At 44.2% G+C, this 24,488-nt stretch overlaps 1 protein-coding gene across 3 annotated transcripts in view; it reads left to right on the plus strand.

The window, feature by feature from the left end:
* Window positions 1–4,265: 4,265 nt before the first annotated feature.
* The window catches only part of brf1a (BRF1 general transcription factor IIIB subunit a), a 122,468-nt gene continuing 102,245 nt past the window's right edge, over window positions 4,266–24,488 (plus strand). For all 3 annotated transcript variants that reach the window (XM_086181890.1, XM_086181891.1, XM_086181892.1), the window contains exons 1-4: window positions 4,266–4,532; window positions 7,461–7,669; window positions 11,775–11,855; window positions 22,040–22,213. In XM_086181890.1, coding sequence (XP_086038016.1) covers window positions 7,486–7,669; window positions 11,775–11,855; window positions 22,040–22,213 — 439 coding nt within the window. In that variant the 5' untranslated portion in view covers window positions 4,266–4,532; window positions 7,461–7,485. The remainder of the gene's footprint in view (window positions 4,533–7,460; window positions 7,670–11,774; window positions 11,856–22,039; window positions 22,214–24,488) is intronic.

A 24,488-nucleotide genomic window follows, 5' to 3' on the forward strand; every position in this document is an offset into this window, starting at 1 on the left:
ATTCTTTACGACAGTGGACAAAAAAATGTAAATTAAATACATTTCAATGTTATTTTTTCTAATAATTTGTATTAGAAATAGAGAAAAAAAAAGGCTCTGCCATGAGTTTCACCAGCTAAACGACATAAACAGCACAGGTAGGGGATAAACATGACTTAGACCTGGTAAAACTCACCATGGCTGCGCTGCAGGAGCTTGTGAAAGTCTCTGAAGGGGTTGCAGTTAAATGCGGGAGCTTTTCTCAAAGGTTTATTGTCAAGAAGTCGCTGAGCGCAAACTGCCGGTATAGCGATTTTACCCGCTGATAAGTCAAATGTTTCGCCTTGACGACGATCGGAAATGACGTAAGACGCATGCCGGGCGCACGTTGCGATCACGTGATCAGTGCCGCGCGAACAGACGGCAGTAATCGTGAACTTGTTTGTATATGCTGTGGCACAGGTAGCAGTAAAGCTAATTTCATGTAGCTGTACATCTGCTACTGTATTATCATTTACAGTTTTTGACTCAAAGTAGCTATTTTATGTCAACTAGCAGCGGAATCATAAGCTACAATGCTTATAAGCCAGAGGGAAGAGAACTGACATTTCACTCTCAGTCTCATTGCACTCGGCATAAACCATTAAAACTCAACCAATCAAATCAATCAAAGATGTTACAAGTTCAGTCTACCCCAATAAAAAGTTTCAAAATTGTACTTCATTGGTTTAAAATACTTTTGTACTTCAGGAAATGAAACTTTAACAGTAAACACATAAAAGTGATGATCTAAAAGTAAAAAAAATTAAACTTTATTGATGTGAGAGTATATATCTTCTTTACCTAAACAACTTTTTGATTTAGTCAGCTCACCTGTGTTCACAATGTTGTCAGGTCGACATTTTGAGAAAGTTTAAGAAATGATGTGCACGAAAGATTTTTTTGAAAGGCAAATCTGTCTAATATTAATTTCGTTGTTGGTCAGACTTCCTCTTACATGATACTCTACATCTAATGTTCTGCATTTTAAATATATAATCCATTGTACTCATGTTTCAAATATTCAAACCAGCACAACATGCAGGCTCAAACGAGGACAAGACTACGTCAGCATTCACACAATAACAAGATAAAATCAAATAATCACATAATACAAGTCGTTTCAGTCCTATTACAAAAATATTGTCTTGTGTCAGCAGCTTATTAGAGGATTTCCAGTCAGGTTTCAGGGTTCATCATAGCACAGAAACGGCACTAATCAAAGTTACCAATGACCTCCTACTAGCATCAGATGAGGGACTGGTCTTTGTGCTGGTCTTATTAGATCTTAGTGCAGCTTTTGATACCACTGACCACCATATCCCTCTACAGAGACTGGAACATGTCATTGGCATTAAAGGAACTGCACTAAACTGGTTCAGGTCATATTTACTAGGTCGATCTCAGTTCGTACGAACTAATGATAACCCCTCGGATACCACTGTAGTCACTTATGGTGTTCCACAAGGCTCTGTGCTTGGACCAATCCTCTTCACCCTATACCTGCTTCCTCTAGGTCACATTATTAGGAAACACTCGATTAATTTTCACTGTTATGCTGACGACACATAGCTGTACTTATCAATGCATCCTCATGTAATAAATCAGCTGACTAAAGCGGAGGCCTGTCTAAAGAAGATAAAAACTTGGATGACCCATAATTTCCTTTTATTAAACTGTGATAAAACTGAAGTTATTGTGCTGGGCCCAAAACATCTTAGAGACACCCTATCTAATGAGACAGGTACCGTGGATGGCATTACCTTGGCCCCCAGCACGACCGTAAGGAACCTAGGAGTTCTCTTTGATCAGGATCTGTCCTTTAACTCCCACATTAAGCAACTCTCCAGGACTGCTTTCTTTCATTTACGTAACATCGCTAAGATCAGACACATCCTGTCTCAAAAAGATGCAGAAAAACTAGTCCCTGCTTTTGTCACTTCCAGGCTGGATTACTGCCATTCCCTCCAATCAGGCTGCACCAGTAGGTCCCTAAAGACTCTCCAGCTGGTCCAGAACGCTGCTGCTCACGTGTTGACTAAAACTGGTAGAAGAGACCATGTCTCTCCTGTACTGGCTTCTCTGCATGGCTCCCTATCAAATTTAGAATAGAATTCAAAATTGTCCTTCTAACATACAAAGTCCTCAACAGTCAGGCTCCTTCATATCTGACAGAGCTCATAGTCCCCTATTACCCAGCTAGAACCCTTCGCTCCCAGGATGAAGAGTTACTGGTGGTTCCTAGAGTTTCTAAAAGTAGAATGGGAGCCAGAGTCTTCAGCTATCAGGCTCCCCTCCTGTGGAACCGTCTCCCAGTTTCGGTCCGGGATGCAGACACCCTCTCCACCTTTAAGAGCAGACTTAAGACCTTCCTTTTTGATCAGGCTTATAGTTGAGCTGCTTAGGCTGGCCCTTAGATATGCTGCTATAGGCTTAGGCTGCTGGGGGATCTCCCATGGTGCACTGGGCTTCTCTCTCCTCCTCTCTGTCCTCCTATATTTGTCATACATAAATCATACTCATATGTGTTACTAACTCGTCTTCTTCTCCGGAGCCTTCAGGCTCCCCTCATCCTAGATCCTGGGTGCTGCTGGAGGAGGCTGCAGACCTGAAGAGGCTCAAGCTGCCACCCGTAGCTCCACCTGCTCACATCCCCGTCTGTCCATCAGTCTCCTCCTTTCTCTCTCTCTTTATCTCTGTCCATCGCTTTCCTTCTGCATATCTGTCTTCCTCCATTATCTGTCTTTGTCTCTGCCCAGCTCTTCTGCTCTCTTTCAACCCAACTGGTCAAAGCAGAAGGCTGTCCCCACTGATCCTGGGTCTGCTCGACGTTCCTGCCTGTTAAAAGGAAGGCTATCATTGCCGCTGTTGCCTGATGTGCTTGCTGATGGAGAATTGTTGGGTGTAAATTCATTGAAGGCGTGTGTTACTAGACCTGCTCTACTTGGAAAGTGTCATGAGATAACATTTGTTGTGACTGACAGTAGCTGTTAGTGCTACTCTGCAGGTGTTCGCACACCTTTTCGGCTTAACGCCAGAGGCAGCAAGCCCTACAACAGCTGTGCAAACCAACTGAGTGGTAAAGTTCAGATTTGCCTAAGCAGCATCTTGAGTGAGTCTTCACCTACGTTTGCCAAAGCGATACAGCAGCCAGACGAAGGGAGTTGCTCACTCACATTTTTGTGTTGCACTAAAGTCACAAAGTCTTTTGTTTTTTGTTGAGTTTTACGTCCGCTGGACTCCAGCACCTAAAATACTGTAACAAGCAGTATTGGCCACTGTAGTTTACCACCTGTGAGTACGTCAGCTCCTGTAGCCAAGTATTGAATACAGAAGTTTCATATACTTTGTAATGCATGTTTTAGGCCAGGGGATGTGGCTAACATGAGCAACAACCACTTATTCCTTTGCACACGTCACCATGAGATACCTCCTGAGGTGATGTTACAATGTTAATAATTTAATAAATCAGGCTCGAAAAAAATGATTGGGCAAGTTGGTTGAAAGTGAGCCATCTGCCACTGCTTCGTGGTTCTCCCAGTGTGCTTGGCTCATTGCCGCTGCAAGGACACTTCATCAGCTGTTAATGTTCCTGTCCTTAGTGGAACAATAACTGCATGCTGTGTCCGCCACATAACTCTTCTAGTGTTGTTAATGAAACCAATAAAAGGAAATCAAATCTGTTTGTTTATAGTTAAGGTGGTAAAGCTGCAAGTCAGCAATTTGTCAGCCAGAGACTTCAGACTTCATGCAAATACATTGCATTTTCTGAAATTACTTTAATCTTTTTCATTTCCATCATTAAATTGCCTGCAAAAAATAAAATGCACAAAAGAGCAATACTGTCATGTTTTTATTTATGCCTGATGTTGAATTTCATGGCATTACTATGGAACCCTGGAGTGGTCTTGAATGCATATAAATAGATAAAATAAAAATTTCTGCACGGCCACTTCAGGGCTACGTCCATAATAATACAAACCGAGGTGTATTATTTTTGATTTTCCATCTCCACTTAAATTTACAGTCCTTTTAAATAAGCGTCGTACCAAGTGCTTTTACACACGCAGGTGAATCTGTTGTGTGAGGTATTTATATGTTTACCTCTCATGTGTAGTGTTGATTAAGCTAATTGAAAGACAGACCACTACAAATGTAGTTTACGAAATCATGAAAAACTACTCTCAACCGCACACACTATTTAAAGGAAACCACACGTGGGACACCGCTCCCCCCCCGCCGGGCTGTGATGGTCTCGTCCGTACCTCCCTAGCATCAAACGCACATGTTGGGTGTGTTGTGCTGAGGGTTGTTCTGATATTTCAGCATTAAGACATTATGTATGGGCTGTCATTCCGCTGTTAGGTCTCTGGGTACCCCAAGAGAAGCCAGACAGACCCCGGGAACCTCTAAATAAATCCCGGCTATAGAAAGAAACACTGGTCGGTGTTTCGTGGAGGAATCTGACGTGCGTCCCGACTGGCTGCAGGCGGCTGCTGTTCACCGGTGTGTGGGTATGTAACCTGAACATACACGCACATCGTCGTTGTGAGCGTGATTAAGTAAATACCTGAAAAGCAGAACCAACACCTGTCATCATGCATTCGTCCGTGCATGTGTGTGTGTGTTGAGCTCGGCGGCTAGCAGCGGCAGCGCTCCGTTAGCTTCCCGTCCCCTGCTGACAACATGTGTCACTCCGGCTGCAGAACCGGCTCACTTAAAAACACCAGTTCCACCTAGGATAGACGAACCAGGGGGACATTTCGGGGCTTTAAGTGTCGAAATGATTCTGTAAATGAATGTGTGTGTTTCTGATGAAGAGGGGGGGAAAGGCTGAGGTGGCCGCCGGGTGTCCGACTGTGCCACGTAGCTAGCCGGCTAGAGGAGCCGAGCAGCCGGTGAAGAGCTGCTGGATGCGACGTCTGACTCATCTCATGAGTTTATCAGCTCTACTGCGGTTTCTACTGCTTCATACACACACTTCACTTGATTTCATGCAGCTTTTATTAACAGTGTGGACCGTAATTAAGTAGAAATAGTTTTCGTGTTTTGGTGTGCCTGCTGTACTTGACTACTTTCAGGTAGGAGTACTCGTTTAGCCCGTTACATTTAGAATTGAACTGTACTTTCTACTTCACTTTATATTTTGCCTCCTAAGGCATTTTTTATATCTAAATTTGACACACTGACATGCTTCAATAACCGACAAACAGCAATTTTGATACATTTACATTTATATTTTTATGTATTGAACAAACTGGATAGATATAGAACATGATATATATCAATAAGTCAAGAAGTAGTACTTCATCCACCCCTGGTAATAGCCTCTGAAAAAAATTCGAATGGTAATAAGGCTTATTCTTACTTATTCTTTGTCTCAGAGGGCGGCAAATAATAATACAGAAAAGTATGAAAACTAAAATGAAAAGGTGAATATTTACAGCTTCCAGAGCAGTTAAAAGATCTGTCTGAGTTTTTAAATAACATCCACACTTGTGTGCCAGGGAGGTGGGTCATGATGAGGCCTCAGGGTCATCAGTAGATCAGTAGAGCTCCACCCTGTTGGACGTTGTTTGGTTCTCTCTCTCCCTCTCTCTCTTGCTCGCATAAATCAGACTCCATTAACTGACTTTGAAGGCTGATGGTGGCGTTCCAGCAACAGAGCTGGACTTGTTACAACTTTGTAATGTACATTGAAATGTGGCCCTGAGTGAGATGGGAAAGTTCAGGTCCTCAGTTGAAATCCGTCACTCTCTTTTTCCTCAATCTACTAAGCTGCCTCCCCCCACATGACCACGTCTTCACCCTTTGCATGGTAATTATTTCAACTCATCAAAAACTGTGCCCATCCATCCATTTTCTACCGCTTATCCTGTTAAGGATCATGGGGGGGCAAACCATCGCAGGGCCAACACATATAGACAGACAACCATTCACACTCACAGCCACGCCTACGGTCAATTTAGAGTCTGGATTAACCTGGTCCCCTCTTGATGTCTTTGGACTGTGGGAAGAAGCTGGAGTACCAGAGAGAACCCACGCAGGAACAGGGAGAACATGGAGACTCCACACAGAAAGATCCTGTGCTCCAGCCAGGGCTCGAACCCGGAGCCTTCTTGCTGTGAGGCGACAGCTCCGACCACTGCACCACCGTGCAGCCAAATTTGAGCCGACAGTGTGTTAAAATATTGGAGTGTAAAAAAGCAACAACTGCAGATTCTCCCTCGATAAATCTCCAATATTCACGAACAGACAGACTTTTAATTTCATGGAAGATGTAGCTTAGAAAATTCCACAATCGTATCTCTTTGTAAAATGTGAAGAATTCTGTGCTGGTGTAAGCTGCAGCAGCCAGTGGAGCGTCTTTAGAACATCAGCTTGTCTGTCATTGATCAGTGTTGGTGAAACTAAAATACAGACATCTGTTACAGTACACCAGTTTTCTGAATGTTCTCTTCATAACTGAATTCTTGACATTTGGAGTTATTTGCAACATGTCCGAGAGTCAAACTACATTCCCCACAATTCCTCAGGATACTACCCACTTCCACAGAGCTGGTTCCAGCACTGGTCTGCTTGAGTGGATGGACCAGAAGGTTTAAGTATCGGCTCAAGCAGGTTTTGTGTCAGCTGATTAAAGCAGAGAAGGACTTTCCCCTCAATCACTATAAATTGACAATTTTTCATGAGTGGAACCTCAGAATCGCGCACAGATGTGAAAATTATCCACAGATTGTTCCGATGGTGCTGGTCCACGTACTGATCCAGAGTCCGGGATATAGTTTTCATCCTGAAACTGCTGCAGCGGCACATGAATCACGTCACCCATCCATACTCAAACTTGAACGCATTCACGTATATATTTTTGCGCATGTGATAGTAAGCACCGTGTGGTTTACGACATAAACATAATGCCAAAAATAATAACGCTGGAGGAAAAAGAGCTCGAGTATCAGAACCAGAAAAATGTGGATGGGGGGGTCTCTCTCTTATGCTTTGAAATGTGAATCGTGATCCTTCCAGTTCTGGTGGAACTCATCTGAGTTCTGCTCAGTCTGGAGTCGATCAGTGGAGTCAAGATTGCGGTTGCGGTGAAAGGTCAAACGATTTGTGTCTCAAAAGTTTAAAACGGGATGCTGGGTCCTTGAAGTTGAAAGCCTTTGTCTCAGTAGAGCTGAAAAAATCTGTGTTTCTGATGAGTGACATTTCCCTCACAAGCTTCTCGGAAAATTGATTTCAAACAGTTGAATAAATGTTCCATTTTTTTTTCCAAGAAGAGTGAAAATAATAGATGTCACTGACAGTCATACAAAATTGAGCGGAGTTTTAATTTGATATGCTTTTCAAAGGAATCCTCCTGTTGTCCAGCAGCAAGATCTTGGCATTTAAGCTGGAAATAACCAACCTGGCTCAACGTCTCCTTTGCCTTTTCCCTTCAGGCTTTGAGGCGTGCGGGGTGGCACCATGAGCTCCAAGGTGTGTAAGAACTGCGGCAGCTCGGACATCGATGTGGACCAGGCGCGCGGTGACGCCGTCTGCATGGGCTGCGGCTCTGTGCTGGAGGACAACATCATCGTGTCTGAGGTGGAGTTTGTGGAGTCGGGAGGCGGAGGTTCGCTCGCGGTCGGACAGTTTGTCTCAGCAGAAGGTGGGTGGCGATTTAGCGGCGCTTAGCCCAGCGACACAGAGATGGTGCCCTGTCAAAGTAACGCCAGGAAAACCACGGTGTACTCAAAGCTTTGTATAATGATAACCCAGCAGATCTGCTTTATCACATGATCTGGATCGTGGGCAAAATGTGGCCATTTTCAGCATCTCAGCGTGTAGATGGCTACGGATGAGCTGGTAGTTCCCCGTAGTGAGGGGATGGTGAACACAGCGTCACACAGAGAGCAGAAGCGGCGTAGACCTGAAAAGAATCTCCTGGTGCATTTTTTGGGGGGGTTTTACCCTCATGGCCGCCGCACTCAACGGCTCCTTTCGCGTATTAGCGTGAGTGTGTACGTAAGAACACTTCATAGATTAAACATTTCAACTCTGTGGGATTTTCAGTGAATGCAAAGTTTCCTGGTTAAAACTTTTGTGTGTTGTCCACTGGATGTCTTCCTCCTGAATGTAACACAAAACCTCTGTGTTGCATTTGGGTGTCGTCACGTAAATAACAAATCCCGACACAGAAATAAAGAGTTGCTAATAGACACAATAGGCAAGGCAAGGCAATTTTATTTGTAGAGCCCGTTTTCACAAACAGTTTGTCTCAAAGGGCTTCACATGGCATCATAACAACATCCTCTGCCCTTAGACCCTCACATCGACTGAGGAAAAACTCCATAGAAAACCCTTTTAACAGGGAAAAATCTGAGAAACCTCAGGGTGAGCAACAGAGGAGGGATCCCTCACCCAGGACGGACAGACGTGCAGTAGATGTTGTTACAGACAAGAAAACAGTTTACAATACAAAATGTGGGAAACACGGAAATGTTAATAACAGCTGAAGAAGGAAGCATCTGGAAGTGGAGGCAGGGAGAGCAAGCCAGCTTGATGGGGGACTGGATGGCAGACTGGTTCATGGAAGGGGAGCGCAGGCCGGTGTAACAGTAGGGAATAAGAGGGAGGGGGGGGGGCGGGCGATGCAGGCGGCGGTTGGGGCTCTGGTGGATCTGTGGAAACACAGAGAGACTGCGAGACACCAAGGCCAAACTACAAAGTGCAACAAGTAATGGTAATGACAGTTCCAAAAATGTGCAGGGAGGAGAGGAGGAGAGAGGGGAGGGGAGAGGAGAGGAGAGGAGAGGAGGGGAGGGGAGGGGAGAGGAGAGGAGAGGAGAGGGGGGAAGGGCTCCATGTAACCTGATGTGTCCCCCAGCAGTCTAAGCCTACAGCAGCATAGCTATCAGTGGTTCAGAGCTACCTGAACCAGTCCTAACTGAAGGCTCTGTCATAGAGGAAAGTCTTAAGCCTGGACTTAAACGTAGTTAGAGTGTCTGCCTCTCTGACCCATGGAGAGAGCTGGTTCCACAGTAGAGGAGCCCGGTAACTAAAGGCTCTACCTCCCAGTCTGTTTTTATTGATACTGGGAATCACTAAAAGACCTGCATTCTGGGAGCGGAGTGCTCTGGTGGGACAGTAGGGACTAATGAGCTCTTTCAAATAGGATGGAGCTTTATCATTGAGAGCCTTATAAGTCAGCAGAAGGACTTTGAAGGAATAGGTCCTTTTTTTTTTTTTTTCATTTTATACACTTCATATTTAACTGTAAAACCTTGAAAATCACCTTGCCAGGCAGGCAGGTTGGTAACGCTGAACAAAACATCACAATTTGACTGAAACTGCAATATTATCAAAAAAAAAAAAAAAATCATACCATTCTCAATGAAGTGTGGTGGTTCTACAGGAATATCCCAGCCTGCAAATGCTATTCTACACATCCACCATTCTTATTCCAATATGCTCTTCCATTAAAATATGAATCATGACAATTCCCTCCAACATTTTGAACACGAAAGTACAAGGTCAGTCAAAATCCCAAGTAGATGGTTTGTTTGTTTGCTCAGCTGGTGAGCCTGAACTGAACTGAGCATGACTTCAATATTTTGATCTGACGGCTCAGTCTGTTGTCCAAGCCCTATCAGGTTTTTGTAGCTGGAAGGGTTACAGCAGGTTGAAGTATTTTTTGTTGTCCAACAGGAAATTAGCATCTCCATGGATTGTCACTCTTGATTCTGGATTATCGCCCAAAATAAACTCTGTCAAACAAACGTTTAAGACTTTCATGTTTTTGTTCAGCAAATTTTTCCTTTATTCATGAACAACACTTGTTTGGATGATTTTTGAAGCGTAAATGCAATCACTGGAAGGACAAAGCTAACGTTATGCCATGAGTTAACGACACCGCGGACACATGACTTCATCACCACTGGCGTCAAGCTGCTACTGTCGGATTAGGTTTGCCAATGATTTATTTTAAAAGAAGCAGGAGAGCGGGGCAGAGTTAAAGACATAATAGAGGACAACAGATACACGGAAGGAAAGAGAGGGACAGATAAAGAGAGAGAGAGAGAGAGAAAGAACGAGAGACTGATGGACAGACAGGGACGTGAGCAGGTGGAGCTACGGGTGGCAGCTTGAGCCTCTTCAGGTCTGCAGCCTCCTCCAGCAGCACCCGGGATCTGGGATGAGGGGAGAAGAAGAGGAGTTAGTAACACGTATGAGTATGATTTATATATGACACATATAGGAGGACAGAGAGGGAAGAGAGGAGGAGAGAGAAGCCCAGTGCACCATGGGAGATCCCCCAGCAGCCTAAGCCTATAGCAGCATATCTAAGGGCCAGCCTAAGCAGCCCAACTATAAGCCTGATCAAAAAGGAAGGTCTTAAGTCTGCTCTTAACGGTCGAGAGGGTGTCTGCATCCCACACCGAAACTGGGAGACGGTTCCACAGGAGGGGAGCCTGATAGCTGAAGGCTCTGGCTCCCATTCTACTTTTAGAAACTCTAGGAACCACCAGTAACCCTTCATCCTGGGAGCGAAGGGTTCTAGCTGGGTAATAGGGGACTATGAGCTCTGTCAGATATGAAGGAGCCTGACTGTTGAGGACTTTGTATGTTAGAAGGAGAATTTTGAATTCTATTCTAAATTTGACAGGGAGCCATGCAGAGAAGCAGTCCAGGAGAGACATGGTCTCTTCTACTAGTTCTCGTCAACACGTGAGCAGCAGCGTTCTGGACCAGCTGGGGAGTCTTTAGGGACCTACTGGTGCAGCCTGACTGGAGGGAATTGCAAATTTATTTGCAAGTTTTTGGACTCAGTCCTGCATCGCTGTATGGAAAGTTACCTTTACCAAGGTAGCTGATCGTTGGAACGTTACGGTCAAACTGAAAAGAAATCTCAATGAAGTGCAGAAGATTTGTGAGATTTGTCTCATGCATTTACATGTGGTGTAGATAAATTTCATCAAATTCAATCATGTTTTATTCACCTGGACAAGTGTGACCTGGACTATATTCAGGCGCGCTCTCGGTTATTCAGTCAGCAATACTCAATTAAAGAATGGCGACATTGATTCTAGAACCTTCATACTGTATTTGGGTACTAACAGGCTGTATTGTACGATCTTCAGGTGAGTTTCTATTTGTCAGATGGATGTGAAAGCAGGGTGGCTTTTGTGTAACACAGTTGAGTGAGTTACTTATCTCGTATTTGCCTCCATATCATCTCTGACCTTCAGCCTGCAGGACGTCTGGCTCCTGCAGAGTCTGGAGCAGGCGTATCGTTGTCGTTGTTGTAGCCAAGTCGAATGTCCACTAGTGGGTGCTGTTGAGTTAGAGTGCAGCTCTCCTTCAACCTGCTCAGGACAACTTGGAGGATTTTATATGGATATAAAACATTTGTTTACTGACCAGATTTGTTACTTGATGAGATTATGAATGGAAAATTGATAGCTAATTGTTTTGATTGATCATCTTTTCAGTAAAATCTTCAACATTTTCTCAGTTATTATTTTTAACTTGGCCGAACACAACAAGGCAGTGTGATGTGCTGATCAATCATGTCAATGTCCATTAAGTTCTTGAACTAGAACATAAGGAGGAATGAAAAGATGGAGCAGAAGACACCTTTTTAATTCTCTTGATGACAAACTGAAGCAAATGTGAATACAAAATGATTCTTGTAAAAATGAATATATATTTTTAAGTTGCAGACGGAGAAATTTAATCTTTTTTTCCCCATCTTTGTGGTTTTGTGTTCTCAGCTGGAGCAAAACAGCCATCTTTTGGAGATGCACATTTCTCAGGTATGGGGAAGGAGTCCCGAGCTCAGACGCTGCAGAAAGGTCAGTAACCAGCAGAGGGCGCCACTTGCTCAGGTCAAATCTGCCTCTTCAGGCATCGTGATCTTCCCTGTTGTCAGTTACATTTCTGTCTTCATAACTTGATGTCAGAAAAAAAACAGACAGAACACACACATGACTGTCTGAGCTGTATAAGCCCGAATCTGTTTATTTTAGGGTACAGTCGCTGTTAAGTTTCCCCTCCTGACATGTTGTCGTGCTCGTAGATCTATCAGCCTTGAAGAGGTTAATTGCTACATCTGTGTTGTTAAAAGCTCTTGAAATGACATCTGCTGTCCTCATCTACTCCTCTGCATCACTGAGATATCCAGAATCTTTGGTATTTGAAATATTTTTCGATTTGAAATGTTTAACAGACGAACATAAGTTCTTTCCGACTTCAATCCAGTTTCATTCAGAAGCTGAAGTACCTATCAGAAGGATCATCCATCCATTTACTACCGCTTATCCTGTTAAGGGTGGGTGGGGGGGGGGGGGGTGGAGCCTATCCCAGCAGCCTATCCCAGCAGCCTTCAGGTGAGAGGCAGGGTTCCCCCTGGACAGGTCACCAGTCCACGGCAGGGCCAACACATAGAGACAGACAACCATTGGCTCTCCCAGCCACGCCTACGGTCAGTTTAGAGTCTGGATTAACCTGGTCCCCTCTTGATGTCTTTGGACTGTGGAGGAAGCTGGAGTACCAGAGAGAACCCACGCAGGAACAGGGAGAACATGCAGACTCACACAGAAAGATCCCGTGCTCAAACCGGGGCTCGAACCCGGAGCCTTCTTGCTGTGAGGCGACAGTGCTGACCACTGCACCACCGTGCCGCCGTTTGCATAGTATAACTTTCAAAAATTACATTTCATTATTTTGATTTGTCTTGCTCTAATAATCTTATCTCATCGTTGTAATTTTTTTTATCCTATAATTTTTTAAATTTTAGATCGCATAATTCCTTTAAATAAAATTTCTTAATTTTGATCTGAGAGTGGAATATTTCTTTCTAAATTGTCCCAGAAGGATCAAGGAGAGAAAACTATTTTTTTCAGTGAGGGAGGCCTTTAAGAAAGCAGACATTTTGCTAATCTGAATAGTAAACTAGTGTGTTTTAAGTTGACATAGATTCTGCTAAACAAGATGGAAGAAAACAAAGACCAGATTAAGTACATGACGTGAGATTCGTGGGATGTAGACGGATCCCGCCTGCATGTATACTTGATAGAATCACTCTGAGGGGATACTTCATTCAGTCTTCACATATCCTACGTTGCAGCACGCTGGTGTTTTAACTCAAGCCTGGCCAATATATTGCTCGGCTGATAATGGCCAGTCAGAAAATTAAAATTTCATGTTGTCTGATATGAATTTTTCTTCCTTTTTTTTACAGAACTTAAGTCAGAAAAAACATACTTGCGATAATTTACAAAGATGAAAGTCCCAGTAGCTTTTTCATATTTCGGTGTACTGATGCAATTTTGGGACTCAATTTATGTGCAGCATTCAAGGTCAATACACATGTGAGGGAGGTAAGAAATCCCGATCGCTGATCAATCGCCCATTATTAGAACATTTTACTGTTTAACAATAAATGATTTTCCATCCATCATGAATTGCTAATTTGAAGTCATGTGATGGAGGTAACATCCAGCAGGAAATCCCAAACTTTAATCCTCCTTACTGCATTGACCTGCTCTAACTGGGGGAAACCCAGGGTGTTCCCAGACCTCCATGGAGATGTAGTCCTTCCATTTGGTTCTTGGTCCCATTTTGGTCTTTCAGTCAGCGCAGTGCAGCACTGGCACGCGCCGTATTCAAATCATACAATAATGGGCCAATAAATTGGTCAGGCCTTAATAAAGTTGACTGTTAAACAAAATTACATTGCGATAACTTCATTTGACAGATCATAGCAAGAGGAACTACTAATATTGACGCCAGCGTCGGCCCCAAAATGCATCCAGAGTAGGTTGGTCCCTGTTTTCTACCTTTCTAACACAACAGAGATGATTCAAAGCGTTTTACTATCTTACTAAAAATGCCTTATATATTTCGTTGAGTTGTGTACTTGCATCATTCAGTAAGGTTGCATCTCCTGAACTTTTTACTCTACCCTAGCCTTAGCTTACATAGTCCAGCCTTAGACTACATAGCTAAGCCTAGCCTCAGCCTACACAGGCTGGCCTTAACCTGCATATCCAAGCCTAGCCATATTCTAGCCTAGCCTTAGCCTACACATCCTGGCCTTAACCTGCATAGCCAAGCCTAGCCTAGCATAAGTTTACATAGTCAAGCCTAGCCTTAGCCTACATAGCTAAACCTAGCCTCAGCCTACTCATCCTGGCCTTAAACTACATAGCCAAGCCTAGCCATAGCCTACATAGCCCAGCCTCGCTGTAGCCTAGATAGCCTTCAGTCAGTCGTGAAGTCTGTGATTTCATATCTGACCTAGCTGTTACATGTGAGAGCTCCAGTTGTCATTTGTCATAAAGATCCTGCTGAAGCCAGACAGCCAATATATACTCTTAGCCTTTAGATAATCTGTTAGGACTGTGAAAGTTGTCTGTAGCTTAAGTGGTCTGGATGTGCTGTGTGGACGTGTGTGGACACTATTCCTAATGAGGTAATCCACTTGAAGGCGGCAGAAACAGGATTTGGGTTTTTTTGATTATGTTTTGTAATCTGGCTACAGTCAGCACGTGGGAGACGTTTCCCGTTTAGACCTCCGTATCAGTGGTAAGCCTCCATCAGCTGATTATGAACATCTGTTGATACAGCTGTCAGGCTCTTGTCGGGGCCCCTGGATGTCTCCAGACCCCTTGCCATCTAATGACTTGAAGCTCACCACTCTGCTGCAGAAAAACATAAGCAACTTGCAGACATAGACAAAGCACTTGGCCCACGTTCGGCGGGCTGTCAGGCTGTCGGAGCATCAGAGATGCTGAGCAGCAGGTTACCACGATGACAGCCGTCTGCAGTTCTGGAACATCAGCAGCTGAGCAGAGTCACCGAGCTGTCAGACGGTAGCAGATGCTGAGAAATGTGATATGCGAGTTTGAGGAAGACTTCTGTTGTAGTTAGTGTGTGTGTGTGTGTGTGTGTGTGCGTGTGTGTACTTGCACTGCAGATTTTTAGTTCTAACCTTCACATTTTGGTCTCTTCTAACCCTCTGTGACTCCTTCAGTGGGTTGTTTTTTTGTTTTAACTATTTATATGCACCTCCATAGATTTGAGAAAATAAATATGTGTGTATATATATTTTTAACACATGGATTAAGATCAACTTTGGTATATATCGCCAAGTAAAAGCTGTCTGAAAATCACTAGTAGCAACCCTGTTTTATGCATCATGTGAAAACGGCAGTCAGAGAGCAGGCGCAAAACATTTCTGAGTAGACGAGGAGACAAACTTTAAGCTGTCTCAGTTTAGGGAGTTGTTCTTGAACACCTCATTTCCTGATATGAATGACTGGAGTCCGTAAGTCCACTGGAAGTCTCTTCATTTCCCGTAGAATCCTGTGACCTCTGATTTGCGAAGCTCCTCCCTTTTATTTTTAGTCAGTTTTTTTGTTTTTTACCCTGGGTATGCTTTTTTTTAGTTAAAGGGATTTAAGCCACAGCTACAACAGACTTTGGACAGTGCGCTCGTGTTCCATTGTGTTCAAATTTTACATTCCACAATTTTGAAAAAAAAAAGAGAAAATAGTGAGTCTGTACCATCTTCAGGGAGGATACTTTGAATGTCACACATTACAAACACCAGACCTCCGCATCTGTCAACATGGAACAAAGTCTGTCAATTTAAGCCTGCCCTTCTGCTTTGGCTTGTTTGGAATGCGATGCCAAAGGCAAGCTAGATGAAAGTTTGCTAGCAAACACCTGTAAGGGTCACACTGCCACCTACTGTCCTGCATGTGCAATACTTCTGTCAATTGATTGTTCCTGGTTCTCTTTGACTGGGACAGTGACCGGACTGCACTATGCACGTGCAGCCTCTGGAGTTATCGGACCGTCGAACAGCTGAAGAGGCAGATATTCCCCTCAGGAGTTAAATGAGAGTAAATATCAGACTGAGACTCGCCAGGTGACAAAAACACAATCCCAAGTGACTGATCATGTTGCACTGTAATTAGTAGACATGTAAATGAAGAGTGGAGTGCGTACCTAGGGTTTCTATCTCTTTCGTACTATTCAACTGTGTTTATATGGATAGAAACTGAAGTCTTGCGTGTGTTTGTGCAATTGCTTTGGCGGGAATAGCTTTGTCATGCGGTCTGTGTGTGTGTGTGTGTGTGTGTGTGTGTGTGTGTGTGTGTCAAGCCTCTCGGGAGATTTATGGTCTTCTGCAGGCGTCTGAGAAAAGAACAGCTCCTCTTATTTCTGTCTTACTGAAACTTTCCCCAGCGGCCGTCTGCGCCTCCTCCTCCATCTCCCCACCGACTGATTCATGTCTGGGAGCGCAGACCCCACCTCCTCCCGGCTCTGTGTGTCGGTGTTGGGTTGTATTGTATCACCAATCCCGCGTGTATCTGACCACGGTGTGCTGCGGTGTAGGCGTGATGACTGGGATTTAAATGCGGCTAGAACACTGCCCCGGGTAACACACTCATCTGAGTCACAAAGTGGAGGTTCAGTAAAAGCTCCTGCAGATGTAGAAGTTGAAGATGAAAGATGAGTCAGTGTGTTGATACTGCAGTGTGAGACGAATTTCCACAGAAGACATGTCTGGATGCTCCAACCACGATGAATCAACGATCGCTTCAACTGATAGGACGCTGGTCTGATTTTGATGCATTTTGAAGTATTGCAATCGAAGAAGTTGATGGAAACAGCAGAATGTGAAAACTCCCCCAGTTTTACAAATAATTTGATATCCTTCGAGGTGTTTTTGTTGTTGTTTTTGTCGCCTTTTTCAAAAAGAGCAAGTATGGAAAACGGGAGATGGAATTCCCCGATTCAGATAAGCTCTGACATAGCGAATCTTTGTTTTTTCGGTTCTGTCGTCTCCATTAATATTCCCAAACTCTGTCTTTGTCTCCTGAAAGCAACGACATGTCGGATACTGTTACTACAGTGCGGTTACAACTGAGGGTGATTCCTCACTTCAGTTTTTTGCTTGTAGACACTCTCCCTCTTCTAAACCATTTGTTACAGTCATGCGGAGCATTTTCTATAACGCCATCTTCTGGCGGTTTTGTTACGGCTTACTGGGAATGCTTGCTCACGGTTGTATTTCACTTATGTCGCCTGATAGAACAAAGTGTAAGAGGTGCGTCATGTCCAAGTTTGGAACCCATCAGCTATGTCTGCTAAAAGAGCCAGTATTTACAGTGTAGCCAGTGGTTGTCCAGTCAAAGACTCCTGTTAACATCCGTCACTCATTGTTTACAGTCTGTGTAGCAACTTGGGATGTTTGCATGGAGTTGAAAGACGACGGACACAAGTGGATTATTTCAAAAGTAGCCGGTTTACAGTTTAAAACCACGATAACAACTTTAAGTCATCAGATAGCAGTCATTTTTCCAAACTTACATTTGGGCCAAAGCATTCTGCATTGTTTGTGTCCAACACAGACCGTTTATGTGGACGCAACAGAGGCCCGCTCAAGCATGATTGGTCAAATCTACTCAGACAGAAAATGGAAACCAGAAGCTTCCCTCTCCTGACGTGTTCAGATCTGCATCATGAAGCTGTTACCCCAGCATTGCTTTTATCTGTTGGTGGCAACTAAATCACAGTAGAATCAAGGTTGGAAAGAGCAGCCACTCAGACCCTGATCCTGGAGACAGCTGCTTCAGAGTGATAATTTGCAAGCCTTTAAACTAGTTAGTACGGGTCCATCTTGTTTTGTAATACCTGTTTATTCCTCAAGAGGTGATGGCGAGTCACCAAAGTGCAAAGAGGGCACAGTTCTGGCCTGCCAGCCCAAAGAGGAAATGTGTTCCAGCCACTTGTAGACCTCATTGTTTCAGTCAGTGACCAAAGGTCAAGGCCAGGGGTGAGAGTTTGAAGCCCTTCTGCTCCATTTTGTACGTCTCAGTTCTCTGCTGATAGTCTGCCCCTGTTTGGGTTTGATTGGGGAACATGAAGCATTAGCTTGTTATAAATGATCTGACAATGTGCTGGAGTCATAAAACACACAGGCATTGATGAATGATCAAAGAGCTCAGCGGTGTACGATTCAGATGGATCAGACAAATTCGAACCAGTTCTGAACCGGAACGGATCGCAATTTCCATCCTTACCAAAGAGCTGAGTTGTGTGGGTGAGAGCCAGATGAGCAAACATTTTCAGGCAGCTCAGTTAGACCGGGATTCATCTTAAAAGTGGCAGATGTCTGAGGGAAACATGAGCCGGGAAGTGTTGTTGGGGCTCTGACCTTTTTATGTCCCGATGATAAAAACGTGCTCAGCCTGGTCTCCCTGTTCTTTAATCCAGGTGTGTGTAGATGCTGCTAGCATAGCCCCTCACATCACACCCGGCAGTGTGTAAATACCATTCTGCTTCAAGGCGCCCCAGTTTTTGTTCATGTAAATCTTATGAGGTGTTACTCATTTATTTAGACGCTCCTATTAGGAGGTTTGAACTGAAGAGTCATCTAAAGGGTGGGAAACTAACTTTTTTTTTTTTTTTCAAGCGAGGAAGACTGGTCCTAATTACAGCTCCAGCACCAAGACTCTGCCCTACTTATCGTCTGCTACACAAACTTGTTTGGAATTAGGGTAGCAATTAACTCCCCCCAAGTGCTACATCCTCCCAGTGAAATGTAGCCGACTCGGTGTTGGTGAGAAGCGTGTGGTGTTCCAATAGCAGAGGGGGTTAGAGCAATGACCAGGACAGCTTGGTGGGGTGAAATGGTGACGAACAATGGGGGAGGAAAAATAGGACAGAACTTGAGGCATCCTCAAAAACGGATACTGTCATTTCCCGACCCGCTCACTCCTGGGGAGTTGACCTCAGCTGGTTATGACATTATCGCTAATAGTCAAGTTTTCCGCAGGGATGATGAGATTTTTCACTCACAGAACCAAACCGTAGAACTCTAAAAGAGGAAATAAGCATTAAAAAAAATGTGTAAAGCTGCTCAAGTTGAGTCCCAGCAGCTGGAAATTACCATAATGGGTCCTCTTTGAAGTTAGAACTGGGTTCTTTTTCAGTTTCAGACGACAGTTACGCACTTAGTCGCTAGAGAATGCATTATAATTGTCCTCATGCTGATGATGAAATCTGCTGTTTAACATCTGAGAGTGTGTTACACGGAAGAGGATGACGAGCCCCGGTGAGTTCAGAGCGTCTCACATTCCCAGACGTCACGCTCAGTTCAGTAGGTCACACACACCTGGTTGTGTGCATGAGGATACTTAGCATAGTGAGCTCATCCCGAGTCATGAACTCGACACACAAACACGCACGCAAGGTCGCATCTGAAACCCCTCAGAGGCCATCACATGGACTCACAATAATTTCCTGGGGAGTTATCAGAACCATGGCCTCTACCTGCAGAGCCGGATCCCTTTTAAAAGGGTTTGAATTTAGTACCTGGTACTGGACTTGTCTGTTGTTGAAAGTTTCGACCCTGACCAGTGCACACTGGCTGGGAGATACACACCTGACTGGTCAACCTTTTTTGGTAACTTAGCTGCTCGAGCATGTTGGTACAGTATAAACCGGAAGTATAACGTATAAACCAGATGAGTATTGATGTCCTGATGTTTCAACAACCCAAAGGTTTGTATTTTACATCAAGATGTGTTCAGGAACAGCTCAGAAACAATCCTAATGACTCTACCCCGAGTTAAAAAAGAGTTAACGATGCAGAGATGTTGATAGGTTTTCAATCTAGTGAGTCCCCATGACCCACAGGTGGTGATTTGAGTGGGTCCCTGGGAAATTCAATGGGTCCCCAATTAAAAAAATTGTTTCTGTTTCTTATATTCTTCTATTGCTTAAATTGTAGCGTCAAACTCTCTCAATGGTGGCATGGTAAGATATGGCTATAATTAGCAGGTATGTTCAAAATGTTTTTTTCCGCCATTCAAAGTATTTTTTTTGTTGCCACACAGCCTCCACCGGAATATTTTTTTTTATTCATTTCGTTAGAGCACGTCCCCTAGACGTTAAACCATCGAGTGACCACAGCATATAACAGTTGAAACGTGAATTTATTTACTACTAAGAAGTTCGTGTCTTTAATTGTTGAAATGAAATCCGCGGTAATTGTTGTTGTTGTAGCGGCTAAACTAGCATGTCGCGATACTGTACTCAAGGGGATCGTGTCTGCGCTGAGTTAATGCGCAAAGGGTTGAAACGGCGCTCGTCAGGTCCGCTGACGGCGAGGTTTCTTTTGCTACTTACTGTGATTTTAAACACAAGTTGTTGTTCACGATGTATGGTTTTTCATGGGAAAAATGAGGCGTGTCCCTGGGACGCGCGGATAGTGAATTTACTGCGTCCTTTCATATTTTAATGCGTCAGGGACGCGTACCTAACAACGTCACGGCGATGTAAATGTAAAAGATGTAAATATTGTTGATGCAAATTAAGTGCTAACAGTAAATGCAAAGCTGCAGCCGCCACCACAGTTTAAATATGATTCTGTGGGAATCAATGCATTCGTTGTTCCAGTTTAAAAGTCCAGTTGCTGTCATTTGACGCATGACAAATGTGACTGGTCTGGAACCAGCGCCGCAGTTTTCCTGAATCTGACATCTACTCTTTTTCCTATTGAACTAATCACTTACTCATGCCAAGGTTGCTGAGGTTAACTTTGCTAATCTGCTACCATTGTTGCTCTTAGACGAATCTGACCTCTGCCCTTTGACCCTTCCTGGACAATGACACTCACTCATGCACGCTGATCTTGGATCATTGGATCCCCTTGAGGTTTAGACATAATGTTGGATAGACCTGGACTTGTTGTTCTGTCTGATGAACCCGCAAAGACTTGTGCTCCGTATGCTTAGACCATACCCGAACATAAGGTCACAACCTGCGTGACAGGCATGACCCTGAACACAATCCTCAACCTCAAACTAAGTCTTAACCCCTCTCAGCTCTTTGAGCGTGTGTCAACAGTGGGAACCAGCTGAAATATACTCAGAAAACCAGATAAGGACTAGTTCTTTAGTCTCCATCTGCTGTTACATCACAACTGATGTCAGCAGTGTGCTTTGTTGTGTCTCTAACAACAACAAGCGAGTGCTTTTTGTGTATTTGCATGCAATCACATAATTATGTGGGCGTGCGTGCTCATGTATTTGTGCCCGTGTTTGTATAACGAGACCTCCTGCTTGTCTTGGGGCGTAGATCCTGAGTCGCTCACAGTAATGTGCTCGCATACAGTTGTGTTTGCGTGCTTATGTAATGACAGGACTGTGCTCTGAGTTCAGGGCTAGCGCTTCCAGTGACTGTCAAAGTAGTTTCCAATTAGATCCTCCAGTTGTGAGCTGTTTGATGAACGTCTGCCAAGGAGGTGACGTTCTCGACCACGTGAAATACAGCTGCTGTAACATCATCTGAAACATCGCTGCTGTAACATACAAGGGACGCAATGCACTTTTTATGTAGGGTGCTGACACTCGAGGCTGGAATATTGATCCTGTATTTTGAAAAAATATTGCAATATTTTGCTGTAGGATTTTATTGTATGGCTGTAATACTATTGTGTTATAATTACATTGTAGTAACCGTTTCCCACCCCTATGCACTGTACCGGGGGCCCTGCTAGTGTTGGACATGGGTTCGATGCAGAAAGATGTAAAAGGTGATGAGTAGTGGCCATTTATTTTAGGGGTGCTACGGAGTGTTGGGGGCTTCCTGACAAATCTACAATACAGTCTATAAATCCTGGAAGTTGTCTCTCTTGCTTCCAGTGAGGCTTTAAAAATGTAAATTTGGTCCTTCGTCTGTACTCGGAAGCTGAGATATGAATATTTCAACTAACTGACATGATCTTCATGAGATTTTGCAGAGTGAATTTTGAATCACTGAGCTTTTAATTACCACCATCAAGTTAACATTTGCTTCAACCATTTCTTTGATCCATGAGGTGGAACCTTAGAATGCAAAGGTCAGATTAAGTATTTATGTGAAAGATTTCTGAGCTCCAAAAGATGAAAAATAGATGCTAACTACTTGTGTTTGTCTGCATGTGGATTGACGTGCTTGTTTGTTTTCTTGTCTCCAGCGAAACAGCACATCAACACTCTTGGTCACCAGCTGCAGATGAACCAGCACTGCCTAGACACCGCCTTCAACTTCTACAAGATGGCACTCATGAAACAGCTGACCCGCGGCCGCAGGGCCTTGCATGTCATCGCTGCCTGCCTCTACTTGGTCTGCCGCACTGAGGGAACGCCACGTATCCTTGCTATTTACATTCCCTTTAGCAGTTTGCATTAAGTTGGTGAATCAGAAGTAAAGGTTTGTTGCCTCTCTCACAGAGGTAAATAAGAAGCCTCAGCCGCAATTTGAGAATTGATGTTATCGAAGGACCCGGTGGTACCGCTAACAAGCTAGCTGTTGCCCCGCATGTGAACTGTGTTTATGTTTAATTGAAAGTTGCAAAGCAGAAAGTCTGAGCAGAAGCTTGATCAAAGCACAACACTTGAACATAATTTTCTGTATGTTTGCAGTTTAACGGCAGGCTTCGAACCAAAAGTTCAGTGAGTCGAGGCACTTAAAATTTGCATAACATGCGTCTTACACTGGTAGAAGATGGAACATCAAAGTGTGCAGGTTACTTCTGCTGTGAACCAGCACAGGCCCGGCTGCCTGTCTCTGCTTTTCTTAATGTTTGATAATCTCGCTAACAGCAGCCATTGAAGCTGGGACCGATGTGTCATCACAGGGATAATGGGACTTTTAGCTTCATCCTTTTTTTACAAGCAGGGCGGCTCTTTAGTTTTGTGCTCTGTGCCTTTGTTGGTTCTGTGCTGACTCATTTGCCTCTGAGGAGGACTGTTTTGTAAGGGCTTGGATAGGTTTACCTACTGAAAGAGGGTTGAGGAGGGTGTAATGCCTCTCTGCTGCATTGTTTACTGGGCTTTTGTGTGTCTGTTTGCAGGAGTGAGGCTGGGGTAAAAATAGCTCCCCTCACTTCCTTTTCTACAGCTGAGTGAGCTGAATGTTGTGGCAGAGGACAAAGGAGGAGAGCGGAATGATGAAGAACAGAATAATCTAGAGTTGAGTTTAACGAGGATGATGGCAGCTGAGAACAGGGATGTTTGGATTTCTTGTTTAGATGACGGAAAGATATTTACAATCTACCCTTTCCTTCCGTGCTTCCTGCTCCCTCCCTTTGTTAGGCCCTCCCTCTCTTGCAATTATCTGGATTCCACCAGAGGCGAGGCAGTGTGTTTCACAAGCAATAATAAATACAGGCCCAAAGCAGACTGAGTGAGACAGGAAGTCTGATACTGCTTCTTCAGGGTTAGACGCAAATGTTATCCGGCACTGGGTTAGCCCGCAAAGCTCCTGAATGTGATGGCCAAAGTAGAAATGTGGTGGTCAGTACAGCGTGTTGTGATGATAAAATGGTAAATGGACTCAAATTATATAGCGCTTTTCTAACTTAGCACTCAAAGCGCTTTACAGTGTCATCTCATTCACACACACACTCACACACTGATGGTGGAGGCTACCATGCAAGGCGTCAACTTACTCATCAGGAGCAATTATGGGTCCAGTATCCTACTCAAGGACACTTCGATATGGTCACCGGGGTGGAGGATCGAACCAGCAGCTCTTCGGTTGCTAGACGGCCACTCTACCCTGAGCCATGCTGCCCATGATGATGTTGAAGGTCCACCTTAAAGGTCAATCCCCTGTTAGTGTGGCTGGGTGGAAGGCCGCCCACTTCACTTTGAGCAGGTGTCTGGCTCTGGTGTCACTGATGGACCCTACACTTCAGGCCATGGCAGAACACTGGGGAGCGATTCAGCTTCAGAATGCATCTTGTGTCGTAGCGCACCACTGTTGACGTTTTAGAGGCCATGTGACCATAGTTGATCAACCCCGATCTGGTCCAATATCAGGCCAGAGGAATTTCACTACGGGCAACGAGAAGTTCATCTTAGAAGTTGAGGAACGCAAAGCACCATGAAGTAGAGTGGAAGATGACTTTCGAGGCAAAACAGCTGAAAAACAAACTGTTTCACTGTGCAGCCTTCTCATCCACAAGTGCAGAAAAAGAATCGCATTCAAATGAACTAAGACAGTCGGGACTAACAAAACTACACTGACACGCCGCTGTACAGCCGCGCCCGGCGGCATCCTGATGTAGCCTTGTCACTTCGTTGTCAGTGTGTAACTATAGCAGAGGGCTATCTAGATATTTAGAGTCACAATTATCTATATTAGTCGTAGAAATCACTCAGGCTCTACAACACAGAATGAACATCACATATCCACTTCCCTGGACAAAAACCGGAGGCCTTCTCCATCCTTTTCATAGGACCAAATAAGGTGTTTTGTTTCCTGGGTGGGCCCAGATGTGTTGAAGGACCTGCTGTCCTTTATTTTCCTAATTAAGAGAGTTGTCTATAATCTCCAGACGGTGTGCGCTGGGATTATCTTTTCCATTTCATCTGCACTGCTGCTAATTCTATTGTGAGGCCTGAACTCCTCTAATCCAC

Source organism: Aulostomus chinensis, chromosome 17, assembly GCF_037954235.1.
Source record: "Aulostomus chinensis isolate RoL2024-O1b breed Wild chromosome 17, RoL_Achi_v1.0, whole genome shotgun sequence".
Taxonomy (NCBI): domain Eukaryota; kingdom Metazoa; phylum Chordata; class Actinopteri; order Syngnathiformes; family Aulostomidae; genus Aulostomus; species Aulostomus chinensis.